The sequence below is a fragment of the Puma concolor genome, chromosome D3 (assembly GCF_028749965.1).
Source record: "Puma concolor isolate L17-30 chromosome D3, mPumCon1.1.hap2, whole genome shotgun sequence".
Lineage (NCBI taxonomy): Eukaryota > Metazoa > Chordata > Mammalia > Carnivora > Felidae > Puma > Puma concolor.
Window position 1 is genome coordinate 94,294,809 of NC_141678.1, and position 21,209 is coordinate 94,316,017.

A 21,209-nucleotide genomic window follows, 5' to 3' on the forward strand; every position below is an offset into this window, starting at 1 on the left:
CCCCTGCCCGCCCCCGGCGCGCCCCCTCCGGGGCCGTGCGCCCCTGCCCGCCCCCCCGTGCGCCCCGCGGGCCCGGCGAGCAGCGGGCCCGGCGGCGGCGGCGCGGGGAGGGCAGGAGCTCGGCGACTTGTCCTCCGGGCCCTGCGCCGGCTCGGGCGGGGGCGTGATGTCACGGCAGGGAGGGGGCGCGGGAGCGGCCGGGCCGGCGGGGAGGCGGGGGAGGTGTTTTCCAGCTTTAAAAAGGCAGGAGGCAGAGCGCGGCCCTGCGTCAGAGCGACACTCAGAGGACTCCGAACTCGCCGGCACAGTCACCGCGCCGGGTCGGGCGGCCGGGCGCGGGCACCGGGGCGCGGGAGCATACCGCCGAGCCCCCGCCACCCCGCCACCCCGCCACGCAGCTCGGGCCCCAGGGCCGCGGCTCGGCCCGCCACGCGCGCACACGCCCCCCAATGACATTTGTCCGGGGCGGGCGGCGCTGAGCCGGGGGAGAGGTCCCTGCCTTCCCGGGAGACCCGGCCGGGGCGGCGGCGCCGAGCGCCTCCCGCTCCTCCTCCCGCTCCTCCTGCTCGCCGCCGCCGCCGCCGCCGCCGCCGCCGCCGCCGCCGCGTGGATGCCAAGTACCAGTTTTCCAGTCCCTTCCAAGTTTCCACTCGGGCCTCCGGCTGCAGTCTGCGGGAGCGGAGAAACTTTGGGGCCCGCGCCGCCCTCCGGCGGCACCATGAAGTCTGCGGAGGAAGGTAAGCCGGCGAGGCCGCCGCCCCCCCTCCCCCCGCGCCCCCCGGGGTCCCGGCCCGGGAGCGGCGAGCGGGACGGGCCCGGGTCCGCCGCCGGGAGGGGCGCGGGCGGCGGGGCGCGCGGCGCGGCGCGGCGCGGCGCGGCGCGGCTTGGGAAGCGGTGTCCCCCTGGTGTTTCCCCGGAGCAGCCCTGGTCTCAAGCGCGCCTTCCTGCCAATAGGTGTCTCCTCTCCTCCAGCGCTGAGCGCAGCCTCGCGGCGGAGCCGCTGCACAAACTGCGTTCAAACGCAGGCGGTCCGGGGACCGGGCGAGGTTAGGGCCGTCGCCACCGCAGGAGACGCCTTGCGACCGAGCCAGGAGGTTTCTTTGGGAACGAAGTTCGGCCGGTTTCGTCCCCAGCGGGGGCAAGGCCACCCTGCGGCCTGGGAGAGCAGCCACGCGGCGTGAGGTGGGGGTCTGCGCCCCTCCGCGAGCTCCGCCCGTGGCGGGCGCCGTCTCGCACCCCGTCCCCCGCCCCGGCTCTGCCTCGCGGGTGGCTGGACCCGCAGGACTCCAGGCATCAAACGCGCTGTCTGGACACAGCCCCTAATTCAGAACATTTTGCAACCTCGTAGAGGGCGAGTTCCAACCGTAGAAAAGGATTCAGGATAGTTTGAAAAGAGACCGCCAAGTTTCAAGCCGCTTGTTTATAGTCCCAAAAGTGCGTAAAGTGAATGAAGCCTGGTGATGGCGACTCCGCTCCCGACAGGGAGTCTCACGGAGTCCCCTTGGCCCGCTGCCCTGAGAAGCGCCACCACCTCCAGCCGGGCGGCCTGGAGCGCCCACCGGCTGTGCTCCCGCAGGTGTCTGAAAACGGCCTCCCACCGGGGTGACCGGCATCCTGCGGGGGCATCGGGCAGCGATTGCACCCTGGGAACCGGGAGACACCTTCCCAAAGGCCTTAGGAGCGCCCGATGTTTATTTACATTATTTTAAGACAGCGGGCAGACTTGGTAGTGAGCTTTTGGGGCGGACGTGCTTCCGAGGACCAGAACTTTCCTGCGGCATTTGCAGAGCAGACTTAGAGCCGCGTTCTCGCCAGCTTCGAGAACCTACGTTCTTTAACAGAGAGGAGCCCAGGCCAGTCGGTGCGCTCATCAAACGGAGATCGATTATTTGCCGGGTGTTTTGTGTGGTGGAGGAAGACGTGCGTTTCTTACCATTTCGTCCCAGTTGAGGGGCTGTTTAAATGTAAATACCAGGTGATGGTTATGGGCCAAGCTCTCGCTATCGGAACAGTTTCTAAAAAGTGTGCTGAGGTTTTGCTGTTGGATTCTGGGACACCGTTTTCGGAGTGTCTTCACTTGAACAGCCGGTGGCCCATCCTGCAACAACCTCTCTTCTTTCACAAGGCAAAAAGCCATCTGGGGGGGGGTGGGGATTCTTCCTGTTTCCTGCATTTGACAAAGGGCCTCTGCAGAAAAGACAGCAGGCCAGGTGCAGCGAGGCCTTTGGACCAGGTGAATATCAGTGTATGTTGTGAGAACTGCGAGGCGAGGCAGCTAGAAAGCGTGGTCGAGTCCTTCAGGGAGACAGGCTGAGGGTTCGACAGGCGCTCCGTTTTCTGCAGGTCAACGCCTGCCCAGCGGAGCGAGCGCTGGAGGACGCGTGATCTGTCCCCTCCCCAAGGCCTGACTAAGGCGTCAGCTGCCCCTGTGAGAATCTGCGTGATTCCCCGGCACTTCCCTCCAGTTTAATGAGCATCTGGGTTGAAGCTCATTAGGCCTGTTGTTTCTGAAGGCCTTGTGCTTGTTTTTCCGCGTGGAGAGCGCAGGGAAATGCAAGGCCTGGTAGGTAGCCACCCACCCACCCATTCCGAGGTTGGTTGCTCCACACAGAATGCCCTCGGGGCTCTCCGGAACAGAACAAAGCTCGCTCTGTTCTCCCGACACTTAACTTCGAGCCGGCCTCGCAGTTTCCTAATCCAGATTAGGAGAGGCCCTGCTCTATCACACCCAGGGCTGGAGCTCAGTGCTCCCACACCCGCAGCCTCAGAGACTAAGCGCCAAGCTAAACATTTGCATCAGGACAGGAGTGTCTGCTGAGTTGGCAAATAGCTCCACACCATCTCCCAGTTGAAAGGCACTCACCGGGAGGGGGTTGCTGGTAAGGGGAGCGTTTAAAGACCTGGCCTCCCCATGTGGTGGCTTTGGTTGGGGATCTGAAACTAGGTTGGGGGCGGGGGGGGGGGGGAGCTCAGCCTTAGGCAGGGCAGGGCTGAGTCCTGGTCCGCTGGCCCAGGTGGGAAGCTGGTGGGCACCCGTGTGCGTGTGGAAGTGCGAACCCACTTTCTCTGAAAGTGGTCGAACGGTCGACCAAAAAGTTTTCGTCTAAACAGATGACAAGGGCTGTTGTGTGTACATTTTTGGTGGGGACTAGAAGGTGGCTGCAGAGAAAACAGCTGGAAAGAAAATGAAATGTTGCGGCTTCTCAACAGAAACAGACTTCCATTTGCCCGAAGGTCAGCAAAAAAAGCGAACTAAAACAAAACAACCCTCCAACATGCATCTCAAAGTGAGCACTATTATTAGAAACTAAATCAGGCCAAAGTGAACTATAGTTTATCACTGGAGAAAACCAGGCATTTTGAAAAGGGTCAGGGGAGAGAATCATGGGGGGGGGGGGGGGTCACGTGATTTGCAGCTTATTTGCTTCCGGAAAAAGCAGTACCCCCAGGGCAAAGGGCCTGCAGGGCAGAAAGGAGGGCGCTTGTCCCTTAGCGGACCAGCGGCAGTGGCTGCGGTCCCGCCCTCCCTCTCTTGGACGTGTCCTTCTCCATGGCTGACGCTCACTCTCCTGTAAAGTTCGCGTGTTCTTGCAGATGCCAGTTGTGCGTGGCGCTGAGACACTGGGGACAGTCAGAACGGACGGCTGAAGCAAAGACGTAGGAGACAATGGTGCCCAGACCTGCCTTGTACATTAGATTTGCTGTGCCCGGCTGCTGTGTCCTAGCCTTGGGTTTCAGTCCCCACACACTGAAACTTTGAAAGCTTTGCAGTTACTTGTGGACGCGTAGGAGTGTGCACATGTGTTTTAAGAAGTTGCAGGACTGAAGCAAACGGTGTTGCAACGAAGCTAGGTGGCAGGTGGGCACGAGCCTGTGAGGAAGACGCCACAGCACAAAAGGGCTGCTGTGTGCCAGCCAGCGGCGCGTAGATGTGCGCAGCCTGCAGGCCACAGCAGAGCCTCCCACTGTACGGGAGGGCGTTTCCGGTCCCTGCGGAAACCCGCACGTTTCCTTGGCATTTGCGGGTGATTTAGCCACGGGGGCTGAGAGATGGTGCACCCCCCGCTGCCTGTCCAAGGGGCAGGCGGGTTAGAGAGCGAGCACAGCTATGCAGTGGACTGCATCCGCACTGAGGCGAGCGCCGGCCTCTGGCAGGACGTGCATGTTGTAGACTCAGGCAGCAACCAAATCCTCGCTCCAGACGAGGCTCCGGCAGTTTGAGAGTTTTTTTTTTTTTTTTTTTTTTTAACTTTTACACAAATTTAGCAGGCGGGACGCAGTCTCCCGTCTCGGTGGCACGCAGTTTTCCATCTTTGGGCCACTCGGTGCCTGGGAGCGGCGCCCTCTCGCCCCCTGGGACCCGGCGGGTCCGCGGGCGGGGGGGCGGGGGTCCCAGACGCCCGCTCTCCGCCCGCGCCCCGCCCCCCCCCCGCCCCCAGCCCGTCGGGCGCGGGCCGCGGGGGGTCTGGCCGGGGCGCACGTGGACCCCCGGACGCGGGCGGGGGGCGGGGGACACGAGGGAGCCGCGTGCGCCCCGGCTGCCCCGGGAGTTTATTTAAAACTCGGAAGCCGGCGGCCGGCGAGCGGCTTGTTTATGTCAACCCGGAAACGGCGGGGGGGCGGGGGAGGGGCGCGGGGGCGGGCGCGGGGGAGGGGCGCGGGCGGGAGTCACGTTACCCGAGGACGCGCGGCCCAGCGCCGGGCGCAGCCGAGCCCCGGGCGGCGCGACCACAGGTGCCCGCGGCCGCGGCCCCGAGCCAGGCCGCGACCCCGACCCCGACCCCGACCGACCCGGGCCCGGCCCGGATCGGGGCCAGGGCCCCGCCCCCCTCCCTCCCAATCCTAGACCGGGACCGCCGCCGCCCCCCCCACCCGACCCTGACCGGACCTTGACCCCCGACCCCAGACCCCTACCTGACCCGCCCCGCACCTTGACCCCAGACCCTGGGCCCCGAGCGCGGATAAGGACCCCAACCCCGACCTGGCCCATCCCAACATGACGGGGCTGGAGGAGGACCAGGAGTTCGACTTCGATTTCCTTTTCGAGTTTAACCAGAGCGACGAAGGCTCCGTCGCTGCCCCAGGTGGGTCCGCGCGGGGCCTGCGGAGGGGGCGCGGGCGAGGGGCGCAGGGGCCGGAGGTGCGGGGGCCTCCAGTGCTGTGTTTCGGGGTGCGAGGCCGCAGGTGCAGGACCCTGGCGGTGCAGGGCTGGGGTGGGGGGGCGCAGGAACCAGATTGAAGTCAGGAGGGCTGGCCTGGGGGGTGTGCCTGGGGCCCCCATCCTGCCCCTAGGGCGCCGAGACCCAGTTTAGTGGGGAGTTGTGGGAGGGTGGGACAGGCCGTGTCGCCAAGTGGCCACAGGGAGAGCATCAGGCCTCCTGCCTGCGGGTCACACTGTGGGGTCTCTCGGGCACTCATGCTGGAGAGGCGGCTTCTCCAGGGTGGGGGTGTGCTGCTTCTGCCAGGGGACACGAGTGTCCGAGGCCCTGGACTTGGACACTGTCGAGGGACAGGTGGTGAGCGGCCATTGCCAGAGGGCAGGGGGCCATGGAGCCCCTCCAGACCTGTCCCTGAGCGCCCCGGAGGCCCCGGCCCCTCCCGGAGGAAGGGAGGAAGCGTTAAGTGAGTCTGCCCTCAAGAGCGGGAGCCTTTGTCTCTTTCATTTTCTCCTCTGCACAAAGAAAGGTTTCAGTTAAACAAACAAATAAACGAAACCTCCAGTCTCCCGGAGTGGATGCTCTTGAGTCAGAGTCAGAACTCGAGCTGAGCTGTTGAATGTTCACAGCCAGCTCCTGGTGGCAGGCGCTGTCTGCGGGGCGGGAGGGCTGGGGGGGGGGGGCGGGTGCAGGACCCCCAGAGCCGGGCCCCTCACCTCTCCATTCTGGCCTGCCCACGTGGCGCTAAAGCGAGGAGGCTGAAGGCAGCTCTTGGCGCTGATGGGACGGCATTTCTGCGATGATTGTATAATATTTTCCACGTCGCTCACCACCCCTCCTTTAAAAACTGCAACGTCCTGTTCGTTTTTAAAGAATAAACGTTGCAACCAGGCAGAGGCGGCCTGAATTTTGTCATCTGCACCCCGTTTTCGTCTTCCACGGCTGTGGGTCTCCAGGCCTCCGGGGTCAGTGGGAGCCAAGGCAGTTCAGGAGAGGCTGGGACTGGAAGGGCCGTGGTCCCTGGGGCCGGCTTCACTTTCTTCCCTGAGTCTGGCAGATTTCCAGCCCCCGGTTTCAGGCACTCAGCAAGTGTCTTTGCCAAGAGGCACAAGGTGAAAGTGGGGGCCGTGCCTGTGATTCCCCCCCCCCCCCACCGTGGTGTAAAGGCCCATCCTGGGCAGGGCCTCCCGGCACTGTCCTCCCACCACTGGGCCCTCAGGGGTGCTGCTGTGCCGGAAGGCTGGGGGGCACAGACCCCATGTGGCTTCTGTGGTTGGGGGCTTCCAGAGCTGGGGGGGGACCTCGCCGCCTCCCTGTGCCTCCCAGAATGTCTGCTCCACACTCAGAGCCGACCCTGAGCCGGAACCTTCATAAGGCTGCTTTTAATCCTCAGCTCAACATGTGCCCCAGCCCCCAGGCTCCCGGGGGAGTACGATCCAGGGAAGGTCTCCTGCGGGAAGGCTTCCAGGGTGCCGGCACCTGGGGCCCAGCATTCACCAGGCTTTGGGGGTTGGGCGGTCCCGAGCAACTTGGAGATAGCTCTGGGCAGAGGAGGCCAGGCAGAGAAGGAAAGGCCTCCTTCGCACCATCACGTGTTAGAAAGAAGTGTAGGAAACGTTCCTCTTTTAACGTATTTTTGTGAGAGATACTCGTGTTTTGTTTTGTTTTGTTTGCATTTTACTAAGACTATCTTTTAAGAGCACTTTTAGGTTCAGGGCTGAAGGAGAGGAAGGTGGAGAGATTTCCCCTAGACCCCCCCCCCCCCCCCCCCCCCCCGCCCCGTCCCGCCTCAGCTGCCCTGTCATTTAACACCTGCCCGGAGAGGGCACCTGTTACTGTGCTGGACCTGTATCCTCACCCACAGCCCACAGTGGATGGTAGGCGGCGCTCTTGGTGGTGCACGCTCTGTGGGCCTGGACACACGTACGAGGACATGTGTGCACCGTGACCCTACCTCACAGAGCACTGGCACACGAGGACACGCAGGCAACGTTCCTGCACCCCACGGGGTCCTTGCACGGCCCCAGACACCCTGTGGGCTCCTTCTCCTCCAGCTCCTGATGACCGCTGGTCTGTACTGTCTCCGTAGTTCTGCTTTTTCCAGAATGTCTTCCAGTTGGAGTCATACAGGATGTAGCCTTTTCAGACCAGCTTCTTCCACTCAGTGATGCGCGTTCCGGTTTCCTCCGTGTCTCTTCGTGGCTAGTGGTAGCTGATTTCTTTCTGGTGCTGGGTAATAGTCCCTTGTCTGGATGGACTGGTTTATTTATCCATCACCTGCTGAAGGACATCGGTGATTGCTTCCGGGTTTTGGCCATTATTTAATGAAGTCCCTCCTCTTTGTTCTGAATAATTGACATATCATAATTATTAAATGTTAAAATATCACGGTGTTATAGTAAGCTGCTACGTTCAATTCTCCAGCCTTTACTGATAGAAATGGCTTCACGTTCGTTCTGGAACGAGCCTGGATGTAACTCTGGGAATGGGTAGCTGCCCCTGCGCTGGGCTGCGAGGCCTGGTAACGCGGCCTGATGGGCCGCCGGGCGCAGGGAGACGGGCGCTCAGCCGCAGGGGCGCGGGGGCACGGACCGGGTCTTTGTCACGGCTCCCCCACCCTGAGGAGTCGTGGGTGGTGGGCCTCCACCCCCGTCACTCTCGTCGCCTCGTGCTCCCGTTGGGCAGGAGGCATGCACACGGCTTCCGTCTCGCCTGGCGCTTGAAGGGCTGGGGCGCACAGAGTTCCTTGTCCCCAGGACGCTCGGCAGGCCCAAGTAGTCACCGTTTGTTGAGGGAAGGGAGAGAGCACGTTTAGAACGTTTAGAACCATTTGCCCCCACTGAACAGGAGGGGTGCTTGTGCTCACAGGGTCTCCGCACCCCCCACCCCCGTCCCATCTCTGGCGGCCCCAGCGCCCCCCAGAAGGCTGGCGGGGCCCCTTTCTCAGGCTCAGGACGGAGCTGCCGCGTAGGCCGGGAGGCGGGCACCGCCCTGCTTCCCACCCGGGGCCGGAGCCCGGCTCCTAAGTTATTTTGGCCCCGAGCTGCGGTGCTGTCGCTGTGGCAACTCGGGAGGAAGTCGGCCAGGCCTGTGGGCCCGGGCTGGAGTGTCCCCGGCAGAAGAGCCTCCTCCGGGCCTCCAGGCTGGCGGGCGTGGTGCCGGGCGCCGAGGGTGGTGTGTCCCAGTGCGCACAGAAAGGAGACCTGTCTGCAGGGACCTTTATTCCTAAGTCCGTTGTCAGGAAGGTGGCGGTGGCAGGAAGAGACCTGGGGTCTCTGGTGCTAGGGGCTCGGTGAGTGTGGGTCCTGCACCCTCAGGGGGCCTCAGGGGGGACCCTCAGCTTGCGGGACAGGCGCCCCTGCATTCAATGTGGGCGGCCCACCGTCCGCACTTTGTCCCGAGGTTCCGGGATGTTCCATCAGGATAGTTACTGGCACGAGGGTGTTTTCATTCAGGGCCTTTGTCAGAGGAAGGCTGCAGCTAATAATGGCAATTCCTTGAAGACAGGGAATGAGAAGGTGAGGGCCTGAGGGACAAGAGGTGTGCGGGGCGCCCGTGTGGCCCGGGGACAGGGGCACCGCCGCCGTGAGGAGGCCGCAGAAGGCTGGGGGGGAGGGGCACCTTTGGGGCAGGTGGTGGTGTCGGTGCGAGACCTTCCCGGGCAGGTTGTGGGGCCCCGGGGCTTCCTCGCGGTTCCGTGTGTGCCCCGCGGCCGCCGGGCCTGGGCCGCTGTGGCGCCACCTCTGTGTGCTCAGGAAACAGGGCCGGGCGGCAGGCTCTCGCGTGGAGTGTGTTTCAGTTTTGTTTTGCTCTGTTTCCATCACCTGGGAAATTGCCGTCTTGCTGCCTGGTGGCCGTGGGGCCTCGGCGAGAAGGTCTGGTCGGGCATCTTGGAGGACAGGACCGGGCGTCACGGGTGTGCGGTCCTCTGTCCAGCCCCGTGTCCTGCGGTCAGGCCCCAGCAGACGCCACGGGGTGGGGGGGGGGGTTCCTGGAAATGGAGAGCATCATTCTGTGAAGGACGAGGGGAGCCCGGCGGGGGTGAGCCCGCCCGTCCGTGCCCCGCCCGTCGCCGCCTGCAGGGGACGGGCCGGCAGGGCCAGGCCGGTGGCCGGGATGATGCCCAGAGGCCGTTGGCTTCAACACAAGACACATGGATATACTTTTCTGGTGGTGGTTCGGAAGTGACAAAATTGGTTCTGAAATAGATTCTTTCTCAGAATGGGAGGAAATGGTTCTGACAAGTCCGAGCGCCAGAGAAGCCTGGGGGCGGCCCCCGTCCCACCCGGGCGTCCCTCCTCGGGGACACGCACCTGCGTGGGGCTGGGACTCCAGTGCGGACGGCGGAGGGGCGGTGCGTGTCCTCAGAGGACGGGCCACACTGCTGTCACTCTCGCGTGTGGAGCCTTCTGAAGGTCCCCACGATACTCGCTCGGACCCGGGCGCTGTCTTTCGCGCTCCCCTGCTCTGCAGGTTACTGAACCCTCGTTGGCAGACGGCCAGGTCCCAGAAGCAGCGGCAGAAAGTGACCCTAATGGGTGTTGAGCGCCTCGGCGGCTCCTGACGCGACATGAATCAGCCTGAACATCTCAGGGTTGTTAAGAAAGTTACTGGAAACATTTTCACTGAATCGCTAAGTAACGCAGATTTGAATACGGCTTAGGTGGGTCCTCAACCCAAACGGAGTGGGGAGCAGGCGGGAGCCCCCGGGCGCGGCAAGCAGGGACGTCTCCCTTGATGTGTTTTTGCCCCGGCAGAGATACTTCCATCATCCAGCGCCCAGCCCCGCCGTTGTGGGGCCCTCACGAAGGTCAGGCATGTGGCTTTCTGTCTGTAATTTGTTTAATTAGGGAAAGTTGTGTTTTAGGTGAGTCTTTTTTTTTTTTTTTTTTTAATGAGGTTTTTTGCTTTTTCTTTTCTCATTGACTCATGTTTATTGACAGTGTTTGGTTTACATAAAGTCCCCTCGGCAGTTCCACAGCCCAGGCCCATGGTCTGCTCCTCCTGGTCTCTTCCAGATCCTTCTAGAAGACGGCGCTCCCGGGGGGCACACCCGTCAGACCGGCCGCACCCCCACCCACCGTTTCACCCAGCCTGTGACCCCCCGCACGCCTCCACCGGCTGTGCAGTCAGAACCTGGGGCCCAGGCACCTGCTGGGGGGGGGGGGGGGGGCCAGTCCTGCTCGGCTGTTTGGTAGGATTTGTTTTTTTAACTCTTTGATTACCTTCTTGCCAACAAATGTTAGCTCAATTGTGGGCTCAACCTTCCCTCTTTTTTATGTTTATTTTTAATTTTTTAAGGAACCTCTGCCCCCAACAAGAGGCTCAAACTGACGACTACGAGATGGAGAGGTGTTGACTGCACTCACTGAGCCAGCCGGGTGCCCCAACTCTTAAACTGTGGATGCACCATTTTACTTTTTTTTTTTTTTTAATTTTTAAAAATTTCCTTCTGAGAGAGAGTGAAAACGAGTTGAGGAAGGGCAGAGGGAGGGAGAAAGAATCCCAGGCAGGCTCGCATGCTCACCGCAGAGCCCGATGTGGGGCTCAATCTCGCGGCCCTGGGATCCTGAGCTGAGCCCAAATCAAGGGTCGGCCGCTCACCTGACTGGGATGCCCGGGGAACCCCACCCATAGTGCTCTTTTAACCGGGTCAGGGAATACAGGGATTGGTCCATTAAACTTCTTTTGAGGTCCAGACAGCCTGGGAGCTGGTGGGGGGCCCATCACAAGGGACACCACTTCCTTGGCGGTGACCCAGCACGTGGCTTTGTGACACACATTTGTATTTGTGGCGTTTAACATTCCCCCTCAGCCCCGCGCCCGGTGCTCTGTCTGCTGGAGGCGGTGATTCCTTTTGAAATGAAAACACGTTCCTCACCGAACGCTGGGATGTCATGTGCGTCACGGGTCCGAGGGCTCTACGGCAGGGCCCACGGTCCGTGTGGGTGTGAGCGCCCCAGCCACAGGCGGGCCAGGGCCTGGGGGCCTCGTCCACTGGGAGGGTCTGATGAGGTGCCCCTGTCGTCGGGACGTTGCCACCCGGAGGACAGAATGTCGAGACCGCGCTGGTCCTGGGAGCCCTTGGACCTGAGCCCACAGGCGGGCCGCACAGTCCGAGCTGCTCCAGGGAAGGCAGAGCCCCTCATGCCTGTGGCTCAGGGCTCGCTGGGGGCCCCCAGGGGTGTCTCGCCCCCCCGAAGGCCAGAGGGGGCCGAGACCACAGGAGAGTAGCAGCGTGGCTTTCTCGGTGGTCTGGGAAAGTGTGTGTCTGGACAGGTGTGACGGCGGCGCGGGCAGGTGGCGCCCAGGGCGCGGACGCGGGCGGGGATGGGACGTCTGCAGACCTGCGCTCACTGCCCTGCGGGCGGGGGCTGCAGGCGCCCAGAGAGGTGTGTGCGGCCGGTGCCAGCGGTTGTGGGATCGGCGCTGCTGGCTGGGCGCCTGTGGCAGCCCGGGAGGCAGGGGCTCCGTGGCCGGCAGCGAGCCGGGTGCTGGGGACCAGGACAGCCGAGCGTGTCTTTCACTCACACTCAATTTTGCAATATGCCAAACACACTAACGTCGTTTCTTGACGTCTGATTACTAACACTCCTGTCCTCTGAGTGTGTAAAACGGACTCACGCTCTCCTTGCTGATATTCTGCTTACTGATAACGATACTAATACGCGGGGAAACGTGTTTAGTACACGAGAAGGCGTGTGGCTGCGAACAAACGTTTTCTGCTGAGGTGGATCTTTCTGCTGAGACCCCGTTCCGTGCGGAATGGCCCGGGTGTTGGCGCCCCTGCTGCCCCTGCCTCGTCCTGTCTGCTGAGGATCCAGGGTCTGGGTTGGGCCCTCCTTCTGGGGGCTTGTCCCCTCGCGCCTGCCGGGCCCCTCCCCCTGATGATGTCCCCCTCAGGCACCTGTGTGGCGCGGTTTGCCGGGTCCGGGTGTGGGGATGTGCACACGTGTCCCCGGGGGACACGGCTGCCATGCCACCTCTTCCTCAGGAACCGTGATCTTCTCCGGGAAGTTCCTTTCCGGGGTTGTAACTTGATTTTTACCAAGACTGTAATCGTATTTGTAACTTTTGATTGCAGTTCCTGTGTTCAGGTGTCAGTGGCCACGTGGGGAGCATGGGACACGGTCCCAGGGCAGGCGGCCCGCGTGGGCCCGGCTCCCCACCTTCTGCCCTGGGGAGACGAGGGGCTGGTCTTTTCCCCGCCTTCAGTGTCCCGGGTCCTGCTTGCCCGCAGGGCCGTGGGAGCAGGTGGGGACCGAGACGGGAGGTGGGCGGCAGGGTGGCTGGGCCGTCCGGACGGGATTGCGTCCTGTCGCTCCCAGCGTCTGGTCTCCCCAGGGGCAGTGCTGCTCTCTCTCCCTCGGCAGAGCTCTGCCCACGCTGCCTCCGCCAGGGCGTCTCAGCACCGCTGCCCGCCGAGCACCTGGGGCGCTCTCTCGGAAAGGGGGTGGGCCTGCGCGCTCTCCCCAGGCCACCTGTGAGGGGCCTGGAGGAAGAGAGGCCATTTGGGGAATAGCAAGCAGGTTTTCACGGGGGGCATTCAGAGCAAGAAGGCAAGAACTTCTTGGTAGCGAGGACGGCAAGAGCCTGGGTCTCCAGAGAGCGTGGTTGAATGGCTCCTTCTGGGAAAAATAAGAACAGCTGTAGACCCTTCCCTATTTAGGGTGCTAGACTGCTTCCCGTGAGCAAATACGATGGGGTTCGAACCTGTACTTTGAGACCCTTGATTCTCCAAGGTCGGTCCGTGTGGGTCTCTGAAACACAGCACAGGGGCAGCACCCTCGTCGAAGGGAGTGTCTTCCAGGCAGCAGTGCCCTTAAACCAGGGGACGGTGTAGGGTTCCATGTGTGCGTTTCCATTATTCAGAGACTGTGCAGTACTCCTCTCCAGGCCAACAATAATGAGGCACCAAGATGTGGCTCCAGAAATGTGGCTTTCCTATTAAAAATGACTAATTACCCTGGTAATGATTTTTTAGAAACGTTTTTCATTGAAGTTATAATTAGCATATCATGATTCTTAAATACAGCTATGTGCCACTGTCATCTGCTTCCCAGGCCATGAGAGACCCCAGAAAAGGTTTCTGTCGGATCCTTGGGTGTTATGTCTGTAGCCAGTAGTTAGGACATTTGACAGCGATTAGCTCATTGCATCTCTTTACATGTCCAGGTTCCTATAGCTAAAACCCACCCATCCGCCCACCTGTCCATCCACCCATCCTTCTATCTACCCACCCACCTATCGATCCACCCACCACCCGTGCATACGTCCAACCGTCTACCCACCCATCCTCCCACCCACCCACGTTTCCATCCACCCATCCATCCATCCGTTTGACAAACTGAGGACCTCATCTGTGCCAGGTACAGTCATAGGCTCCGAAGACAGCCACGAAGCAAGCTAAAGCAAAGCAGGCAAGGGGTCCTGCTGTCACGGAACTTAGTTCCGTCTGATCAAAGAGGTGATGACCGAGATGATGTTAAGTGCCGAGGAAAAGAGATCGACTGGGGTGTCTGCATGGAGAGCGGTTGGGCTGGGGACCGAAACCTGGGGGAGGTGGCCGGGGAAGGGGGCGTTTGCGTGGAGAGCCGAAGGGAGGGGGGAGCGGACAGCTCTCTGCGGGCAGGAACTTGGGGCAGAGGACGGCCAGTAGGAGCGTGAAGGCGGTGTGAGGTGCAGTGGGTGCCCTCGTGCTGCAGGGCGGAGAAGGGAGGGGAGGCGGGGTCGGTGCCCGGGGTCCCGGCCCCGGGGCTGCGCGGCGCCGACGGGCTCGCCAGGCTGTGCGCGTGCTTTCTGACGACCGGCCCCTCACGCCGTCTTCTTCTCTGGCCCCTTTCTAGAGCACTACAGTTATGCACCCCCCAGCATCAGCACCGCTCTGCCTCCCGGCTCGGCTCACCCCTCGCTGCCGGCTCTGTGCCACGACCTGCAGAGTGCCGCCCCGGGCATGCCGGGCGCTGCGGCCGGCCAGCCCCCGGGCTACGGGGGGGCTGTGGACAGCGGGCCCTCCGGCTACCTCCTGTCCTCCAGCCACATCCGGCCCAACGGAGCCCCCGCCCTGGAGAGCCCCCGCATCGAGATCACCTCGTACATGGGACTGCACCATGGCAACAACCAGTTCTTCCACGACGTGGAGGCGGGAGACGTCATTCCCAGCTCCAAGCGGCCCCCCTCGACGGCCACCCTGAATCTGCCCAACCTGGAGGCCTACCGGGACCCCTCGTGCCTGAGCCCGGCCAGCAGCCTGTCTTCCCGCAGCTGCAACTCTGAGGCCTCGTCCTACGAGTCCAACTTTTCGTACCCCTATGCGTCCCCGCAGACGTCCCCGTGGCAGTCGCCCTGCGTGTCCCCCAAGACCACAGACCCCGAGGAGGGCTTCCCCCGCGGCCTGGGCGCCTGCGGCCTGCTGGGGTCCCCCAGACACTCGCCCTCCACTTCGCCCCGCACGAGCGTCACGGAAGAGAGCTGGCTGGGGGCCCGCACGTCCCGGCCGTCGTCCCCCTGCAACAAGAGGAAGTACGGCCTCAACGGCCGGCAGCTCTCTTGCTCCCCGCACCACTCGCCCACGCCGTCCCCGCGCAGCTCGCCGCGGGTCAGCGTCACCGACGACACCTGGCTGGGCAACAGCACGCAGTATACCAGCTCCGCCATCGTGGCCGCCATCAACGCCCTGAGCACCGACAGCACCCTGGAGCTGGGCGACGGCGTCCCCGTGAAGGCGCGCAAGACCGCCCTGGACCGCTGTCCCTCGGTGGCGCTCAAGGTGGAGCCGGCCGGCGAGGACCTGGGGGCCACGCCGCCCACGTCTGAGTTCCTGCCCGAGGAGGTCCCCCCCTTCCAGCACATCCGGAAGGGCGCCTTCTGCGACCAGTACCTGTCGGTGCCGCAGCACCCCTACCAGTGGGCCAGGCCCAGGTCCCCGACATCCTACACCAGGTGAGCGGGGGTCGGGGGCGTGCAGGGTCCGCGGGCGGCGCAGGCGGCTCCTCGCGGCCTGGTGGCTGCCGGTCGGGATCCGGGTGCCCGCGGGGCCGCTGCCTCCTGGCGCTTTCCGGGACGCCCACGCGGCCCGCGGCAGCCTCAGGGTCTGCCCTTAGAAGCATCACGCGTTCCTTGGGCCTCAGCGCCCTTCTCCCCGCGTGGCCGTATTCAAATCTGCTTCTTGTGAGGACGCCCTCAAACCTCGTCCTCACTTAATTATCTCATTAAAGGCCCCGTGTCCCAACAAGGCCACGTTCTGAGCTGCTGGGGGGGGGGGCTCCCGCACGTGCGTTCAGGTGGGGACCCGCCGGCCCTAAGGAGGGCGCACACGTGTGCGCTCAGCATTTTTTCCATAGAACCAAACGGTCCCCGTCTGTGCGCTTCCCTCCGCTGCTCACCCGCTCCCGTTCTCCCGCCTAATTGCCACCGCGGCGTCGCTGCAGCTGGGGCCTCGGCGCCGCGATTCCCCAGAGCCGCAAACCCCGCTCCCCGGGCTCCTCGGAGAACGGCACGGCCTCCCGTCCCGGGAGAGCGGTGCCCGCTCCCCGCAGTCTGGCGACGGGAGCTCAGGCGAGCGTCTCGGGCTGTTGATTTTACTCCTCAGCGGCGTGCGGGCTGCGCCACTCCGCCGGGTCTACTTATCCAGCCCGGCGTCTTTATTTTTAACGAAATAGCCTTCCCGACAGGTGGGCCACTAATGCCGCCTGGCAGAGTGCTTTCTGCACCTCGAGCTTTACCAGCACGGAGACGGGCTTCCCTCGCAGCGCGGGGCGCCTCCCTGGACGCCCCCGTGTGTCCCGTGTCCTGGGCTCGCTGTCCCGTTTCTTCCGTCCCTGTTCTGTGGGAGGGCGTTCCGGGAGCGACACTGGGGAGCGGCACCCACTGGCTCCGGCGAGCGCGTCCGCAGCATCGTTTGATTCAGAATCTGCTCTGCTCAGAGCCCGTGTCCACAGCGAGAGCCTGGGGCGCGGCCGCAAGGGGTGATGGGCTCGTGGGTGTCGGGCGAATCCGGCTGAGCCTGGAGAAAGTTTGTGGTGGGAAACCAACATGACGTTGACTGGATTCTTTTTTTAAATGTGTATTTATTTATTTTGAGAGAGAGAGAGAGAGCGCGCACGCGTGAGCGAGCACGGGGGGAGGGGCAGAGAGAGGGAGAGAGAAAACCCATCCTGAGCGGGCTCCGCACCGACAGCCTGACGCGGGGCTCGATTTCAGGATCCGAGGGATCATGACCTGGGCTGAACCGACCGAGCCCCCAGGCGCCCTGTTGACTGATGGCCTGTAGAGCACTTAGCTGGTGGATGCTGCCTTCCTGCCAGCGTGCCGTTTAGGGTAGGAGTCGGTGACGAGAAAACAGGAAAGCTCGAATCACCACGGACCTTTCTTGACTCGTGTCACTTCTATCCCAGCTTCTACTTTGCACGGTACGAAGCTTAACGAGCGGACGTATTCAAAGTTATCATCAAAACAAATGTATTTCAGCACCTGGATTTAATTCGTAAACATGGGAGCTTTAAAAATCCATTTGGAGGCGTTTAAAAATTTTTAAGAACCTTTTATGCCTGCTGTCCTCTCTATAATTTTCGAGTAAAAATAAGACTATTTCCAAGCCAACGGCCATAAGCACACAGGCTCACAAATTATAGTCTCCGTGGACCCTGAAGGCCATGGTCTCTCACTGGACTCCTTGGGCCAAGGCCACAAGCATGAAGGAAACCGTGGCTCAGGGTGAAGCGTGACGTGTCGGTGACCCTGTGTGCTGGTCTGTGCCCTGGCGGTGTAGGCGACAGACATTTGTTTCCCGGGGTCAGAGGTCAGGGCGCCAGCGGGTTGGCTCCTGAGGCCCGTCTTCTTGGCTTGTGTCTGTCCAGATGTCCCCTAGTTACAAGGACACCAGCCACTGGACCAGGGCCCACCCGGTGACCTCACTGTAACGTGACCCCATGTGCAAACACAGTCACATTCTGAGGTCCTGGGGTTAAGACTCCGGCCCAGGAATTTGGGGGGGGGATGCAGTTGAGCCCAGAGCACCTGACGTGGCCTCAGCATGAGGACGGCAGGACGCCTTCGACGATGGCTCCCCCTTGGAGGCTCGCTCAGCTGCGGGGCGTCTGCAGGAACGCGGGTGTCCCTGGCAGGTTGCTGTGGGTGCGGACCAGAGGAGTCCGTCCATCTTGTCTGTGCTCAGGGCCCCGCGACGTGCCCCTGTCACAGCGCCCGGTTGGGAGCAGGGGAGGGCGCCCGGAGTTCCTATGAGCTCGCGAGCAAACACGGCACGTGGGGGGAGGGTGGAAGCTGACCTTTCCCCCTGTTTTGGTTTCACCGTGAAATATGTTTCCTGGTCCCTTGTCCTGTTCCCATGCTGTCCTGTCGGCTGGTGCCCCAGGGCAGCCGGGCCACAGGGACAGGCCGTCGTACCCGCAGGAGAGGGTGGCCGCATCAGGCTTCCTGTCCCACTCTGGCCAGCGCCTGGGACGTCAGCGGGGTCTCGGCTGTGCAGCCCCGGGGCCGAGTTTGTAACGGTCTCTGGAGTCTGGGATGTGGAGAATTCATCACAACAGATGTGCTGGGTGCACTTTTAATCCCATCCTGCCCGGAAAAGGAGCTTTTTAATGAAAAGTGTGCAACACTAGCCCTTCCCAAGAAGTCTGGATGCTGTGGGATTCTCTCCCTTTTGAGGTCTTTTGTCCGTACATTTATGGCGACCCCTCTGTGCAGAGCATCCTGATAGGCCCACGGCAGTCAGAAAGGATACTTGGTTCTTGCTACACTTGAAGAAATTGTGAAACTAACCATAGTGTTTCATAGAACTTCATTGCTTTATAGTTTTGACATGTTTTAGAGTTTAACAGAACACACTTCTGTTCTCAGAGCTTGGGAAATACACAGAAACTGCATCAATGTGTCTGAGTCCCTCTAAAATCTAGAATTTTCTAAGTCTTAGAGGCAGGCTGTGAGCCTCTTCAGAAAGGAGAGGGTGTTTGCAGTGATGATGCCAGTGATAACCGCTTCCCAGGGCAGCCTAGACTCCATTGCTGAGGCAGCTGGTGTGTGTGCAGAGGCTGGGGGGGGGGGGAGGGGGCGGGTGTGCGGAGGCGGGGAGGCAAGGGGGGGCATGTGTGCGGAGGCGAGAGGCTGGGGGGGGGCGGGTGTGCGGAGGCGGGGGCGGCTGGGGGGGGGTGGGTGTGTGAACGCGGGGAGGCAAGGGGGGGGCGTGTGCGCGGAGGTGGGGAGGCTGGGCGGGCCGAGTGTGCAGAGGCTGGGGGGGGGGGGGCTGAGTGTGCGGAGGCGGGGCGGCTGGGGGGGGCGGGTGTGCGGAGGCAGGGAGGCTGGGGGGGCGTGTGCGCGGAGGCAGGGAGGCTGGGGGGGGCAGGTGTGTGGAGGCAGGGGGGAGGCGAGTGTGTGAAGGCTAGGGGGGCCGAGTGTGCAGAGGCGGGAGGCTGGGGGGGAGGCAGGTGTGCGGAGGCGGGGAGGCGGAGAGGGGCATGTGTGCGGAGGCAGGGAGGCTGGGGGGGGGCCGAGTGTGTGGAGGCGGGGAGGCGAGGGGGGGGCATGTGTGCGGAGGCGGGGAGGCTGGGGGGGCCGAGTGTGGGGAGGCTGGGGGGGGGGCGGGTGTGCAGAGGCCAGAATGGGATGAACATCTGAAGGCCTGATTTACAAGACACTAGCTTACGCTTGGTGACTTCTAGACGGTAGATGTCAGAGGGCAGTTTCTAGAGGCTTTCGCGGTGGCACGAAGGATCTCAAGTTTCGGTGGGTGCTCTTAACTCCTCGGGTCACTCGGCGGACCTGGCGGGTGTCCGTCCAGTCAGTGCACAACCGCCAGTGTTGGGGGTTGCCTCTGTGCGCGTGGACGCCTTTTTTTCTAGGACAGGCTCACGGGACGTGTCAGCTTACAGGGTCTTAACGTCTTCGGCTTCTGCACCCAGAATCATCTGAATTTGCCCTCAAAGTGGCTTACTTACGTGAGGAATATAGATGGATAAGGAAACCGGTTTTGGAAGCGCAGAAGCGTTCTATTTGAGTTTGTTTTAAAATTGTGTTTCTAAGTAACGTCTACATCCAACGTGGGGCTCGAAGTCGCAACCCCGAGATCAGGAGTTGCACGCCCCACGGGCCGAGCCAGCCGGCGCCCCTAATGCGATCTTCTGTAGCATCAACCTCCCACTTGCAGAACTAAATTCCTATACGGGAAACTTTGCTCTTTCGATTTGAGCTCTTGAAGGGATTCACTAGGGGGCCAGGTAACCTTAATGACCGTCTTTGCTCAGAGCTGAGCTGGGTCAGGGACCTGGGGAGGCTGTGCGTCTAGGGTGGTGTGCTTGACATTTCTTTCAGGTTTTTGGCTGGAACATCGGTGATTTTCATAGCGTCCCCGGCCCTTGTGCCCGGCGTTAGGGGCTGGCTTCTGGAAGTCTGTCGACCCCGACTGATTTTATGTTTTCTGAGTGTCTCAGAGTGTGTCCTAGCTTGGCGTGAGATTCACCCGTAGGCTGGTAACGCTTGGGACCATCGCGGTGTCCCGGGGGTCTCGCCCCCGTCGCACCCCTGTGGGAGCCCTGGCCCCGCGCCGTCTGTGCTCAGGCGGTCTTGGGCCAGCCGGCCGGGGTGTCGGCACGTGGCTCGTGGCACAGCAGCAGGCCCCTGGAGGAGGCTCGCTGACACGGAGCTTTAAGACAGGAGGGAGCCTGCTGGGCCGTGCCGTGGGGCCCCGTGGGGACTCTGTAGGGTCCCCTTTGTGCTGGCAGGACGCAGGTGCAGTCGGGGACGCCCGTTAGGGCCCTGGCTATCTAGGGGCAGAGCCAGAACTCGGCCCGTGACCCCTGACCGCTGCTCCTAGGAGACGTGTCGTGGAGGGCGGGGTGGGCGTCGGGACGTGCCCGGAAGTGACGAGAACGCGTCCTGCTACAGGACGCTGAGCGCGCTTCCGGGGCGGGCGGACGCCCAGCACACAGGTCCCGGGGAGGCCAGAGATTAACCTGAGGCCCAACCCCTTCCGGGGTGAACCCGGCATCTGGGGGGAGGATCCAGGCGCCGGCTGTCCCCGTCTGGGACGCCGAACGCGCCGTGTCTGCTTGCCACACAAGTACGTGGGCCGAGAGGCCCGAGCTTGAGAGGCTTTGCGGAGACCCGGGCCTCTGCCTCTGGCGCGGGTTCGCTCTGCTTTTACCGAGCTCACGGCCGACACCTGGGAAGGTGCTTCGCGGCCAGTACTGCCTCTGCCTTGAAAGGTGAGCCTGCCGTTGGCGAGCGTAGTTAGCGGATGTGTGGGGGCGGGGAGGGCAGGGCGAGGCTTCTGCCCACCTCTGCCATGCTTGTCCCAGGTGCGCGTGCAGGACGTGGCCCTTAAGTCAGACCACGAGATCCGGACCGTGGCTCATTTCATAGACCGGTCAGAGGGCGGGAGGAGTTACCGCGTCGAGTCTGACCTGTGCCTGGCCTGGTCCTGCTCCCGTCTGTCCCGTGCACACGGGGCCTTCGCGGAACCCCAGTGTGGAGATTTCCCAAACAGTGGGAGCCCTGCCGGGAGCAAGCGTCCCGTGACACCCTGTGTCGGTGACCGCAGACAGATCAGAATTGATCTCTGCTCGGGCCTTTCCCTCTGAGGAGAGGGTGCGGGAAGGGGGTCGTCCACCCCCGGTGTGCGGTGTGGCCTGCCGCCAGGCCAGCTCCTGCCAGAGACCGTGGTTGTGCCAGAGACACATTCAGGACTAGACCTTCCACGCAAAGCAGCAGGACCTGCTTGCCCGTGTTGCTTGGTTTCTTGAACAGAAACTACTTACGTATCACGATGGGGTTCGCTTTTTTATAAACAGTTCTAAACCGTCATCTGCGAGCTGGGACACACAGTATTCGGTCAGTTTTCAGTAAAGAAGCAACTTGCCTAAGGTCTCGCTTCTGACGCAGGTGGTCTGTGCCCTGCGTGCCGCCTGCACGTGGGCCGTGGGGCAGGTGCATTTCCGGACGAGGCCGCTGCCCTGAGAAAGTGCACGCAGCAAACCTCACCTGTCAGGCTGCCTTCGGCTCCGCGCTGCGGGGACTCGGGGGCCAGGGCGTCTACGAACC

General features: G+C 62.5%; 1 protein-coding gene across 9 annotated transcripts in view; it reads left to right on the plus strand.

The window, feature by feature from the left end:
- The first annotated feature begins 233 nt into the window (after window positions 1-233).
- Window positions 234-21,209, plus strand: part of NFATC1 (nuclear factor of activated T cells 1) — a 105,333-nt gene continuing 84,357 nt past the window's right edge. For 2 of the 9 annotated variants that reach the window (XM_086683282.1, XM_086683280.1), the window contains exons 1-2: window positions 254-737; window positions 14,003-15,098. In XM_086683282.1, coding sequence (XP_086539408.1) covers window positions 611-737; window positions 14,003-15,098 — 1,223 coding nt within the window. In that variant the 5' untranslated portion in view covers window positions 254-610. Of the gene's footprint in view, window positions 738-4,724; window positions 5,085-14,002; window positions 15,099-21,209 lie in introns of those variants that run through there. The other 7 variants (XM_086683287.1, XM_086683286.1, XM_086683281.1 and 4 more) reach the window with 6 other exon arrangements.